The following is a 13,480-nucleotide window of genomic DNA, read 5'->3' as shown; positions in this document are numbered from 1 at the left end:
GCGCATGTCCACGAGGGGCCAGCAGGGGAGGTTATCCTCAGGGGCAACCAACATGGGTTCATTAGAGGCAGGTCCTGTCAGACCAACCTGGTGGCCTCTTGTGACCAGGTCACAAAATCCTTAGACGCAGGGGTAGCAGTGGACATAGTCTTTCTGAACTTCAGGAGGGCCTTCGACACTGTCTCTTACCCCATTCTCATTAAAAAACCAGGGGACTGTGGCATTGACACCTACACAGTCAAATGGGTCGCTAATTGGCTGGAGGGCCGCACCCAGAGAGTGGTGGTGGATGGGTCATTTTCGACCTGGAGGGATGTGGGCAGTGGGATCCCCCAGGGCTCGGTCCTCGGACCCGCACTGTTCAACATCTTCATCAGCGACTTGGACGAGGGGGTAAAAAGCACCCTACTCAAATTTGCTGATTACACTAAGATGTGGGGAGAAGTGGGCACGCTAGAAGGGAGGAATAGGCTGCAGTTGGACTTAGACAGGTTACAGGGGTGGCAGTTGAGAACAGGATGGGTTTCACCACTGACAAGGTTGACAAGGTGCTGCACCTGGGGAGGAAGAACCAGCAGCAGACCTACAGGCTGGGGAACTCCCTTCTCCTCAGTGCAGAGGCGGAAAAGGATCTTGGAGTCATTACTGATGCCGATATGAACATGGGCCGACAGTGTGGGGACGCGGTCAGGAAGGCCAACCACACCTTGTCATGCATCTACAGATGCATCTCAAGCAGGCCCAAGGAGGTGATCCTCCCCCTCTATGCGGCACTGGTCAGGCCACAGTTGGAGTACTGTGTCCAGTTCTGGGCACCGCACTTCAGGAGGGATGTGGACAACATTGAGAGGGTCCAGAGGAGGGCCATCCGCATGATCAGGGGTCAGCAGAGCAGGCCCTACAAGGACAGGCTGAGGGACCTGAACCTGTTCAGCCTCCACAAGAGAAGGCTGAGGGGGGATCTAGTGAGCATTTGCAAACTCGTCAGGGAAGACCAGCAGGCATTGGGGGAGTCCCTGTTCCCCCAAGCACTACCAGGAGTGACTAGAAATAATGGTCACAAGCTGGCAGAGGGTAGATTCAGACTAGACATCAGGAGGCGCTACTTCACAGTCAGGGCGGCTAGGATCTAGAACCAACTTCCAAGCGAGGTGGCACTGGCTCCTACCCTGGGGGTCTTTAAGAGGAGGCTAGATGAATACCTTGCTGGGGTCATTTGACCCCAGTACTCTTTCCTGCCATGGCAGGGGGTCAGACTTGATGATCTGTCAAGGTCCCTTCCGACCCTACAAACTATGAACCTTTCATTTTTTTATTCTTTTTTACAGCTGAATCAGTTTGTGGTATTTGAAGATTTACACAATGTTTTCTTCACTGACGCCATAGGAGAAAAATGTAATTCCTATGACAAATGTATGTTTAAGTAAGAGAATCAATTAAACGCAATTTTTCTTCAACTTAGATTAGTAAAGCAAAGAGTTTTTAAAATCATTACTTTTTGCTTTTTTATGTTGGTCACATATTATATTTCTAGTCATTTTCTTGTCAAGATCATATTGGCATCTATTGTTTACAAAGTTTTTACACCAATGTTTTGCTTATTGGTTTTAAAAAAATGCTTCTGCTGTTAAATCAGAGCTTTCACAGAACATAAGTTTTGGGCTACACCTGACCAGGCAGTGTCCTTTTGAAGACCTTTTTTAGTGGTTCTCTGTGAGCGTACTACTGATTTAAAGTGTATATCAAGTAGTCTGCTTTAGCCTCTAAGGTCAAAGTGGGCCGACTATATTTCTTTATAAATCTATTGTACTACAAATGCAAGGGAAAAAAGGAAAATTAATCACTGTCATCAAGGCACATTTTCTTGGTTACTGAAACACAGGGGAAATTAGAAGGGGAAAAAAACAGAAAGGATGAGAGCAGAAAAAGAAGAGTGAGGGCAGAAGACTAGCAGAGCAAATCCCATGAATTAAAATCAGAATAAAAAGACCCAAAGAAGAGTGAGAGAGAACAAGGCCTCAGGCGTGCTCTCATGTAGCAGTACAATATACACATACAGCTTCTGCGCACTGTCAGTACAGCATGTAGCCAGTCCATTGCAAGCTGTGGAGCAGTGACCATAAAAGAATACAACAGTGATCCTGTCTCAAGATGAATCCTTCTGGAGTAAAGTACAGGTGGGATTAGAGAGATTTGTAAATTTGAGGACATAGAGATAGTAGCAAGTGAGTACAGTTGCTAACTACATGAAGAGGGACTTGTGGATTGTGGCAGGGGAGAAAGGTACCTTGGCACACATAGGGGAGAAGAGGATGATGGATGAGGAACAGAATGGGGAGAGGAAGGGGTGGCAATGGAGAGCACTGGCACAGAGCTCCTAGGGTATGGAAAAGGAATAGGAAGGGGAAGAGAAGCATAGGCTGTTTATTATTATCATTATTATTATTTTAAGTATGAGAAAAAAATGGGGGGGGTGGAATTCATTGTAAAGTGACCCTGCATGCATTAATTTCCCCCAGTACTAACAATTTTAACAAACCTAAGAGATATAATTTTTTTAAATTGCATCCATTCAAAGCCAGTAGCTTTGTGTTAATCTTCACATCCCAATTTAATGCTTAAAATGATGGGCCTTTTTCTCCTGAGAACACTCCTTTGTTAAGCTTTCTTGATAATGCAAACACTTTATGTATGAGCCTGGGGAAAAAATCAACACCACATAAATAATAAATGGGAAGAGATCATTTACCACTCCTCCTATTAAAAGGACCCATACTACTTGTTTTCCAACAAACAGTTTTAGGGTTTAAACAGCAGGAAGATGTGTTACTCAGCTGAACTGATGCGACCGTTTCATCTGTCCAGTCTTATACTGGTATAAGTGGAGCTACACCTAAATGAAATCAGGTTAAAGTTACAGCAGTTGAGCTCCACTTACGCCTGTGTAGAAGCAAACAGATAAACCAGTTATATTTGTACAGTGTGCTCTACAGTAAAACTGGTATAATTTACAACCAGCATTATGGTTTAATCTGGTCACACCAGAAGCACTGAAATTTAGGAGGATGGTACAAAGCAGATGCAGTGAGAGGTGAAAGTGAGCCAGGACTGGGGCTGGTAGGTGGGGCTTAAAACGATAACACAAAGGAAACTCTCCCCAACCCTTCCAACATAAAACACTCAAGTGATTCCTAGCAGGGACTGGGTATCAAGGTGAATAAAAAAAAAAATATTCCCAGTTTTCATTACAAGAAGGCTAAACAGAACTGCTGTTTTTCCCTGACTTTTTTTAAACATTTAAACAGAGTTATCCAGCAAAGCAAGGAGCTGGGAGCTGCAAAAGGCCCCAGGGGAAAAAGAATGCAACAGGCACCATGCTTGAAGAAATGCTCCTTCCTCACACTCTACTTAATCATATGCAACTCCATCAAAAAAAACCCTTTGGATTGCACAGATTACTGTACTATTGTACTTCCTCTGCAGCATTCCTCCCTTTGGTACTTCTCACATATGGCTCCCCACAACTTTTGAGCACTTAAAGCTTATTTCTGCAGTGCTGCCTTTCTGACCAGCACTGCATTTACCTTAAGACCTCAACTCTCCAGCCTGAGAAATCTTGTCCAGCTGGGGTTTTAAGCCCCCTCCCTCCTGCATCCCCCATGCAGATACATCAAAGTCTTTGTACTGGGGTCAGCCCTTCGTTTAGGCATTACACCAGGATGAGCTGCACCATGCCACTGTGCAACTCTATAGGCAGCACAACTTACCATTACAAAAACCTCAGTGTAGATGAAGCTGGACTGTGCTAGGCTGAATCTAAATTGATTGCTGAAAGTCCTGCACAATTAGAGTAAAAAAAAACTAAATGTCCTTGACTGAAACTTCATTTCGCTTTTTAAACTGGATTAAGTATTATTTACCAATTACTAATTGGTATTACCAATGACTATTTTCTATTAATTATTTTACTGCAATTTTACCTGAAAATGGAATGTAAAACTATTTCCTACAGTATGATTTTTCAAATAGAACAGTCTCCTCAAAATGCCCTTCATTCATAACAGTTAAATGTTAAAGTTGTTACACCGCAACAAAATATTTTAAAAGTCCCAAGAAAACCCTCATGCTTCAGGGCAAAAGCCGGTTTCCGAGTGGCTGGGGTTAAGACGAAACCTCCCCTAAGGCAGGCTATTATACAGTTGATCATTACAGTGTTTCTTGGGCCTTCCTCTGAAACATCAGGCCCTGAGCACTGTGTGTGACCATTTCATTGATCCAGCCTGGTATTTTACGACACTGTTCTGCTACAGTTTTACATTTATTTGCTCTCCATTTTAAGCATCCTTGCTGAAGCAAGCTGCCACTGAAGAAAGGCAGACAAACAAGTAATGCAAGAATTTAAGTGATTTAGTACGTATGTTCATCTTCAGAACAACATCAGAATAATTGAAAACTGGAGGCCAAGCATGTTGTACAGCAGAATTTGTCTTACAAGCTAAAAGGGTGGAGAATTAAGGCAGCTGCAATATTAGTGAAAATAGCACACTATGGTGTTTTCTGGGCACAAAATAATGCTGACCACTGGGAATTCACAACACATCAAAGCTATTCAAAATTTAGAGATGGAGAAAAGGAAGATACCCTTTCTTTTCCAAGTAACATGGCAAATTAATGTTCTCAGTGACTGCAATATAACTGTAGGAGCACAAGACACTCTTACCTGTGTGAGTGAGCATGTGTCGTTGCAGGGAACTTGCCCATGGAAAAACCTGGGGACAGTGAGGACAGATGATCTTTTGCAGGCAATTCAAATAAGCATTCCTTTTTCCTCTCAGCAGTTTCTCCTCCGCCATTTCCTTCTCATCTTCACTTGTTCCATTTCTGTCAACTTCTTTGAAATCATCTGTGGACTGCAGAAATGGGCTAAATTTATTAGTGTCTGTGGTAGCCAGCATCTTCTCTATGCTAGCAAACTCCCCACTTGACTCTAAGTCCACAGCACCACTCACTTTAGGCTTGTTTTTTGTTCCTTTCTTCCTACCCCTTTTTTTAGCCAAGCCAGCATCGGCACTTTCAGACTTCTCTAGACTATTTGGATCATACGCTTTCTGCGTAAGGTCACTAGGAATGCTGGAGTCTTTCTGGATGCCCGTCATCATTGTCGCTTTTGGTTTGGAGTTCCCTGATTTATCAGACCCAGTAGAGCTGCTTGCTGCTTTGGGACTGGTGTCTGTAACCTCCGTTTTCAGCAAAGCAGGAGCAGAAGACACAGAAGAAATGATCTGTGCAATGGAAGCCAGTGGCGGCAACTCTTTAGTTGCAGGAGGCTTTGGCAAAAGAGGTGGCGGCTTAGGCCTCAAGGGTCGCAGCAAGGCAGAGTTGCCGAGAAGAGCTGGGGAAATGATTGGGACAGTCAAATGCAATGGACCCTTCAGTGGCTGGGAATGTTTGAGCGCTCTGTTCTCTACGTTCCCATTGGCACTGACAGCCGGAGGGCACTGCTGACAGTTATAGGGTGTGTCGCTGTTCCCAAAAGAAGCCTGCTCTTGTTTCTTGGCTTCGCTGGGGACATCCTCTTTATCTTTCTTTACGGCTTTGGGAATTGACAGGTCTATGGGCTCCATGGAACAGTCATAGAGAGACAAAGGGGAGGTGCCGAACAAGTTCTCCTGCTTCACCTGCACTGCGCTCAAGTTTTTGTTCTTCTGAGAAAAGTCTAAGGGCTCATCGAAATCCATCGGGAAGGTACTTGCAGGCTCAAGTTTGACTGGAACGTGCGATGGGGCTCCCAGCAAAAAGCCATTTTGTGGTTCCAAGAATGGTGCGATAGGTTTGCAGTCCAGGTAAGTGCTGTCCTCCAGTAAAGGAGGGTCTGCCTGGTTCTCCTGAGGGCTGTAGTCGACAGCCAGGATGTAGTTCTCGATCTCCTTCTCTTGCACGTGCAAGTGTTGCTTGAGGATGTGGTGGATGCAGTTTCGCTTGGCGGAGAAGGCTGTGCCACACTCCTTGCACTCAAATGGCTTCTTCTTCTGGCAGCCACTGTGAGTTCTCATGTGGATGCGGAGAGCACGATAGTGCTTCAGGTCCTCACCACAGAATTTGCACACAGTGTCCGGAGAACAAAAAGCATCCACCATTTCTGCCGCATTGCTGGTGACGTACTCAATGTTCTTTTCTATGTCCTTCCTGGTCACCTTGAGGTGCTTCTTGCGCAGGTGCCTCTCACAATTGGCTTTCACTGTGAAGGGGTAGTGACAGATCTTACAGATGTAAGGTCTCTCCCCACTATGCGTCCGCAGGTGCCGAATCAGCGCTGCCTTATCAGCAGCGATGTAATCACAGATGTTGCACTGGTAAGGGGAGATGCCCAAGTGAGACCGAATATGAGCCCTCAGCACCCCTGAGAAGGCAAACACCTGGTCACAGAAGCGGCACGGATACAAGACTTTCCTCATTGTTGGTGCCTTCTTGTTTGCTGTCCCTGCAATGATGGCCTTGAGGTCCCCTTCAGTTACCTCTTGCTTGACCTTGGCATCCATGTTCAAAGGCAAAAGGGCTTCTATGATACTGTCTTGTTCCAGCTGTGTTTTCAGCTCATGTTGACTTAAAGACTCTGCCTTGGACTGGAGGAGCAACTGAGAAGAAATAGATTTGGTTCCCAATTTAGACTGTGTCAGGTGAAAGTTGGAAGCAGACTCCACAGAGTTTTTGATCAGCCTCAGAGGTGGCGGGGGAAGGCTTGGACTGATGCACCCTGGCGAGGCTTGCTGTGCACTGATTAGTGGAGGAGGTGTAGAGGTTGCAACGAGGCTTGCTGTGCACTGATTAGTGGAGGAGGGGTGGAGGTTGCAAAAACTGTTCGCGGAGTTACCAAGGGCTTTGGCTTCAGTGGCGGCATATGCTTGAAAATAGACTGCCCAGGGGCAGATGGTGCCTTAGAAAGTGGCGGAAGACTTATCTGAGGAGGAGCTGAAGAAGCCATCTTCAAAATCTGCTGAATGTCAGCCAGTTCAATAGCAGATTCGTTGGAAATGGGTTTTACCACAATACTGCTGTCAGGCTGAATGATAAAGCCCTTCTGGAAAGGCTGCAGAGACAGGAGCTTCATGTTCTCTTTTGTAGGTGGAAGGACTGAAAACGAACTTCCCATGGAAGCGGTTTCCAAAGGAGACATGCTGAGCAGGCCTGTGCTGCCAGGGTCCTGAGGTAGGTTACTCTTCAGTGTTCTGAGCCGCATTTCTTGGACCTCATCTTGCATATCCTCCTCCTGCTTGTCAGGCTTGATGTCTTTGGTGTACTGTAGGCCCAAGGACTCCATGAAGACTTTCTGGTCTGGGTTCTCACTAGCTGGGGTCATCAACTCTGGCTTGTGATTTTCTTTTCCCTGATCTGCTATGTGGGTTTCTTTGTGCAGCTTGAGTGCTGGGAGCATGGGGAATGCCTTGTTACAAGTCTCGCAAATATATCGATGAAATTCACTGATGCATCTTCGCAGATTCGTTTCACACCAGACCTACAAGACAATCACACAAGAAACATGACTGACCTAGTCATTGAACATTCTGCCTCAATCAAGTCTTAGATTCTTGCAGAGATAGGAAACAACTCCACTTCTCACTCCTCAAGATGCAGCCACCTTGGCACTGAAAAAGAAAGTTTATAGGATCATAGGAAAGTAGCTTACCAAAGGGAAGTTTACTGTAAGCTTTTCAAATCTCTCTCAGAAATTGAAGGTGATCTTTTTTTTTTTTTTTTTTTTTAAATCCCTTTGCGTAAATAATTTACAAAAACAAATAATCCTTCAGAATTGTACAATTCATTTGCTTGACAACCAGAAGGAGGAGGAGCAGTGTTAGAAATAGACGAGAGATTTAAGGCTAGGTAATTTTTTTCCCTTAAAACATCTCAAAAGAAAACATATTCAAATACATCTTTGTAAATGTTCACTGAGGGCACATCTACACAAGACATTTAGTGCTCAATTGACTAATCAGCTGCACAGTAAATGTCTCAGCATCTACATGTACAGCCCTACTAGGCTGGAGTAAACTAATTTACTCTGCTGCAGGACAGTACTTGTAAATACAAGTACTACTCTGCTGTGGAGTAAAAAATTGCAACAGCACAAGTTCAGATGCTGGAGGGGCTGGATGGGGCACAAGGGTGCTTCAGTACAGGGGCTACCTGCCAGCTAGCCCTACATTGCAGTGCCTTCATTCCCCAGCCAGCCCCTCTGCAGCATGTTCAGCTGGGGGGAGTAGCCCCAGGCTGGCAGGCTGACCCCCAGGGCCCCCTGCCAGCTGGGGCTGCTCCACCCAGGCTCCACGTGCTGTGCATGAATAAACTGCAGAGCTTATTGTTCCAGAATTAACTGCTCCCAGGTGCATGTTCAAACAGTGCATCCAGGAGCAATAAGCTCCGCAGTTTATCCATGCCCCATAACTGCACATGTAGATGCGCCCAGAAAGTACAAGAGCCCAAGGACTAACTTTAAGGTAGCCAGGATGACTCGTGTTCTGCAAAATCTGTGCACCAATGTTTTAAACAAGCCATTACATACATAAGCAGAGCACCGGTAATCATTTTCAGTTAGACAGATAGCTATCACTATATTAACATTATCTACATTTTGCTTATTCTAGTACACTCCAGGGTTCAAGAATCAGATAAGAGAGAGGACTAAAAACGGGGTTTTTTTAAACATAAAGTGTATTTATACCCCTAAATTCACCTCTCTCAACTAAAAGGGAGGTAAAACTTATGCAGAATCCTTGCAGAACTTTCAGGTTGTGTTTTTTATGTCTGCTGCATAAATATAAAATCTCATGTAGATGTATAAAACAGCTATCCTCATATATATTGAAAACAGCTATGCAATAAATTGCATTATTATGAACCAAGGATTGTTACCTGCCTACTAATTCATCTTTTCCAGGGTTTACTCAAATTTTCGAATTCCTAGGTAACTTTATACAATTGTCCTCAATTTAAAAATAATAATCTTCAGAAAAATATTTCCCATTTTCTTGTAGAACTTCCCCATCTAACTACACTAATCTATAAATTGCAATGAACAGTCCTGTACCAGTGACAGGTTTTAGGTCTTAGATCTTATATCTTGCAACCTGGCAGAAACTGAATTAAACCTTAATCCAACTAGGAAGGAGAGATTCCAAGCAAGACGTTCACAGCACTTTGATGGTGCTGAAGTACTGAACTTCGGTCAGCACCCTTATCAACATAGGTATTTTTATTCCAGAGCCTTTTCAAAAAGTATGGCAAAATTCAAGTTTTAATGGTCCTTTCCCTATGAACCATGTCCCTTTAGACGCTTAGTAACAACTTTTTTTTCTTTTTTTTGGTTTTAAATAAAATAAATCAAGGCATATCAACATGGTTCCCGATGCAGAATGCACAAGGATATCAGCTAGCGGACAAAATATTACAGGCACAAAAAGTTTATGGGGAAACTCACCTCAGCTAAGAAGGTGCCATTTGCACAGAAATGTGAATTTCTCAAACTCTGCTGATAAAACCTCTGCCACAGCAGCATGTACCTGACATATAAAAAAGGCTGAGCAAACTCATTTCACTGCATACATCAGGCAAACAGCAGAGCACCTCCACACCTGAGGAAGCTGCATGATGCCCAAAACAGTGCCAGCATCTGCTGTACCAATTCTGGCAGTGCAAATCAGCCAGTTCTGGAGCAAACATTTCTGTTATGCATCCCCTGCCTCCCCCCCAAGGCAGCATCCAGGTCTGCTACCCCAGGCACTTCCTCTATTATACTACTGCACTCCGTCTCTACCCTGTGTCCCCTATAGGTATTTTATATGTAGAACAAAACTATGTTTAGGTGCGGGCGAGGGTGGAAATGAGGAAATGTTGGGATTAGCCTTTAACAACCAACATAGTTTTCCTTTAAAAAGATATAAAAGACATCTGAAATAGCAACCTCCAGGATGTTGTTTGATATTTAACAGTCTTTAAAGACAGGCAGATGTTAGAACTAAAATAGGGTAGATGTATGCCTATAGCTTTCCATAAAAATAAAATAAAATAAAATAAAATAAATAAAAAACCTCTACACTAGTCTCCGCATAACCTCATGCAAGTCTTTCAGTTAATTCAAGAGATATACAGGGCGGTGATTTCAGTGACTGAGGATGCAGAATACCTGAGAAATGCGGGGGAATTTCCTACAGGAGAAGTCTGTGAATCCCAAGTCATGGAAGCCTGCTGGAATTGAAGGATTGTTCTGAATAAAAGGCTTTCCGGATAGGTCTCTCGGAAGCTGCTTGTGAATAACTGCGTTATGACGCAGCAAACCCCGATGAGTACGAAAGGTAATGCAACAAATGTCACACCTGGAAAGAAAGAGGGAGAAGTTTTAAGGGGAAGGGGAATTAATACGTCTTCACACTGGATTTGGCATTTTTTCCCCCTGTGATGACAACAACCTGTAAAGGACAAACAAAGCTGTGACAAACAAAACGCTCAGAGGAACAAATACGATCCCTTTCTACCAGTTTCTAGCTAGCAAGTTCACTTGAAGCTCAAAGAATGCATGTAAACTGAATTTAGGTAGTTTATAAGGTGGAAATCTACCCTACCTTCTGTGAACTGAACAGCACGTACAAACAGACAATGAAATGGTTGCCAAGAGTTTGAGACCACAGCACACTGAGGCTCTTCCTGTTGTCTCGCACAATAGGTTTTGGTAGTTTTATGTTGCATAGTTAACAGTTAAATTCTGTGCTGTAAACACTAAAAAAAAAAAAAATCAGCATGGCAAGGAAAGAGATCAGAAGTTAGAACAATTAAATTAGCAAGCACTAGCCATCATATATTAATATTCTTTTTAATTATTCCTCAATGCAGGGGGTACTTGGATAGGGGCTAGGGGGTACGTGTGGGCAGGCAGGGATGGAGTGTCGCCACCCACCACACCATGCCACCGCCTCCCAGGAGCAGGGCAGGGTGTGGGGAAGGGCAGCAGCTCCCCTCTGCAGGCCGCACAGGCGCTGGCTGGACATGGGGGAGGAAGGGGGGAAGCTCGCACACGGCCGCTGTCATCCACCACCTTGTGCCATCACATGCAAGCCCCTCCCACTGCATCCAGTGGCTGCCACCCCACCCTTCCACTGGTCCGCATCCAGCCACTGCACCCCCCCCAACCCCGCCCCTGTCCGCTCTGACAGAAGTGTACCCAGAAGGGATACACTCCTCAGAAAAGGTTGAAAACCCCTGCCTCAATGTGTTTTACTCAAATAGCAGTATATGAATTTGATGCAAGTGCTTATACCCCATCTAATTCTCACAGGTTTTCATACGAGTTTGTAAGGAAATTTTGATATTAGTGAATAGCTGATTTTAAAAAGGTTCTTTAAAAAGTAGAAAATATTACTTTGGGGAACAGGCACATGAAACAGATTAAGTATGGCAAGTCCATCTACCTGCCTATCTATCCGTTTGTCACATACACAGACCTTTCACATTCAATATATTTCAAAGACCTGTGAGCGAGCCCTTTTTGGTGCCCGCACCTTGGCAATAATTTCTTGTTTTTCTTTAAGATCTTTCCAAATTGTGTTTCATCTAGCCTTGAAGTGATTGCTTTGCTTGCATAAAACTAACTTAGGTTTAAAATGCTCCATATAGTATGCAAGATAGTCTAAAGGCAGCTAAATAAGAAGTTAGCTTGCTAAATAGGAACATTACAAAGCAGAATTTAGCCAACATGCCAAAAGTAAGTGTAAATAGCACCATGAAGGAAGAGTTCAAATTTCAACCACTAAATAACTACTAAGCAAGCCATCCATAGTAAATTCAAATACAGACCTTTCAATTAGAAGGCATATTACTTTTATCAAAGGCACCCTGCAGCTATGCCATCAACTTTGAATTAGGACACCAGTTTCACAGAAGCAAATGCCATTGAAGAGTACTTTAAACTTTACCAGTGGAATTTATTATTCGCAAAAGTACATTTAACCCTGTTTCTTGAATTCCTTCCATAGCAAGATTTTTGAGTAAGAATTTTCAACAAATAGACCGCATATAATTCATTTGCCCTGTAGACAACTCACACATTTTTTATTAGTAGTGCTACAAATTCAATCCCATTATAATGCAATAGAATAAATTCAAAACTAATCTCAAGAGGCAAGGATTTCTTAGGGAAGTAACTTTTACTGGACCAACTGTGCAGCAGAGTTAGAAAAGCTTTCGAATGCAAAACCTTCTTCCTCAGAAAGTCTGTCTAACTCTACTTCACAGCTGGCCCAATAAAAAATATCACCCCAAGAACTCCTTGCCTCTTGCATAATTTCTGGACCATCACAGCTACACCACTCTTATACTACCCCAACTAATTTAACTCTTCTGCTCCCCAGATCTCACCCCAAGCTTGTGACAATTTTACTGAAGGCAACAGAGCTCAGTGTCAAAGAACATCCTGCAACTGGAAAGAACTGACATAATCCTGAACCAGCCCTCCTTACCTTACCCATAACTAACTGCCACTGCTGTTCTTTGCAACTCTATATAAATGATCAGGGAATTCTTTGTTTTTGGGGGGTTTTATTCTACTCTGAAAATGGAGAGATTATCAAGTTGCCCAAAGAGTAACCTAAATCATATTCACTAAGTGCTGAAAGAAACAAGTGTGAAGTATATATAACACGGCCTTTGTTATCATTCCATGCAGAAGGCTTGGACATGAATATTATCCTCTTCAGTTTTAATCTGTTTTATCTCTGCTGTCAATTCACTTACATCTTACCTTTTTAATCATTGCCAGCATACTGTCTGCATTCAACTAAATATAGAATCATACTAATTTAAAAAGCAATTGTTTACTTGATGGGCTCCATTTAATGTGACAACGATGTCTGGTCATGGTCTAGAAATTCCAGTATGTTTGAGTTGTTTTACTATAAAAATCTGCAGCTGCCTTAACTTGTTCTACGATACCTACTGTTCAGTGATTTAAAAAGTTGTCATTAACGCACACACAGGTTAATGAAAACAGGTAGGAAGTAGAGCATAAAAGGGTTAAAAATACCGGAGGAACCCATGGGCAATTTAAACAACATACAGGCCACTTCTACATGTGTGCTTAACTAAAGAGTAGATTAATTAGCTGTGGAGTAAAGCCTCAGTGTCTACATGTGTGACAGTATCAGGCCACAGTAGACTAATTAATGCCGCCGTAAGATAGTACTGGTCAGGGACATTACTGTCTTAGTGGGGTAATTAACTGTGATTAAACACACATGTAGATGCTGACTGCAGACAAAAGCTGCACCCAGTCACCCCAGCTGACAGAGGGCCACACTCTTGCCTGCTGCCTAGCCACAAGGCTCCTCACTTTCAGCACCCTTGTGCCCCAGCCAGCTTCTCTGCTGCCCGACACCGCTGCCCAGAGCTGACACCCCTGGCCCTGGTGTAAACTGCTCTGCCTTTTCTCAAATTC

At 43.6% G+C, this 13,480-nt stretch overlaps 1 protein-coding gene across 1 annotated transcript in view; it reads right to left on the bottom strand.

Moving 5' to 3' along the window:
- RREB1 (ras responsive element binding protein 1) overlaps window positions 1-13,480 on the bottom strand; it is a 145,909-nt gene that overhangs the window by 27,375 nt on the left and 105,054 nt on the right. Inside the window, exons 8-10 of the mRNA XM_006025213.3 lie at window positions 10,181-10,370; window positions 6,857-7,513; window positions 4,721-6,821 (exon numbers count right to left, since the gene is read on the bottom strand). Of these exons, the coding sequence (XP_006025275.1) occupies window positions 4,721-6,821; window positions 6,857-7,513; window positions 10,181-10,370 (2,948 nt within the window). The remainder of the gene's footprint in view (window positions 1-4,720; window positions 6,822-6,856; window positions 7,514-10,180; window positions 10,371-13,480) is intronic.

This window comes from Alligator sinensis, unplaced genomic scaffold (assembly GCF_000455745.1).
Source record: "Alligator sinensis unplaced genomic scaffold, ASM45574v1 scaffold220_1, whole genome shotgun sequence".
In the NCBI taxonomy this organism is placed as follows: domain Eukaryota; kingdom Metazoa; phylum Chordata; order Crocodylia; family Alligatoridae; genus Alligator; species Alligator sinensis.
The sequence above is the reverse complement of the archived record's forward strand: the minus strand, read 5'-3'. Positions and strand labels throughout refer to the sequence as shown.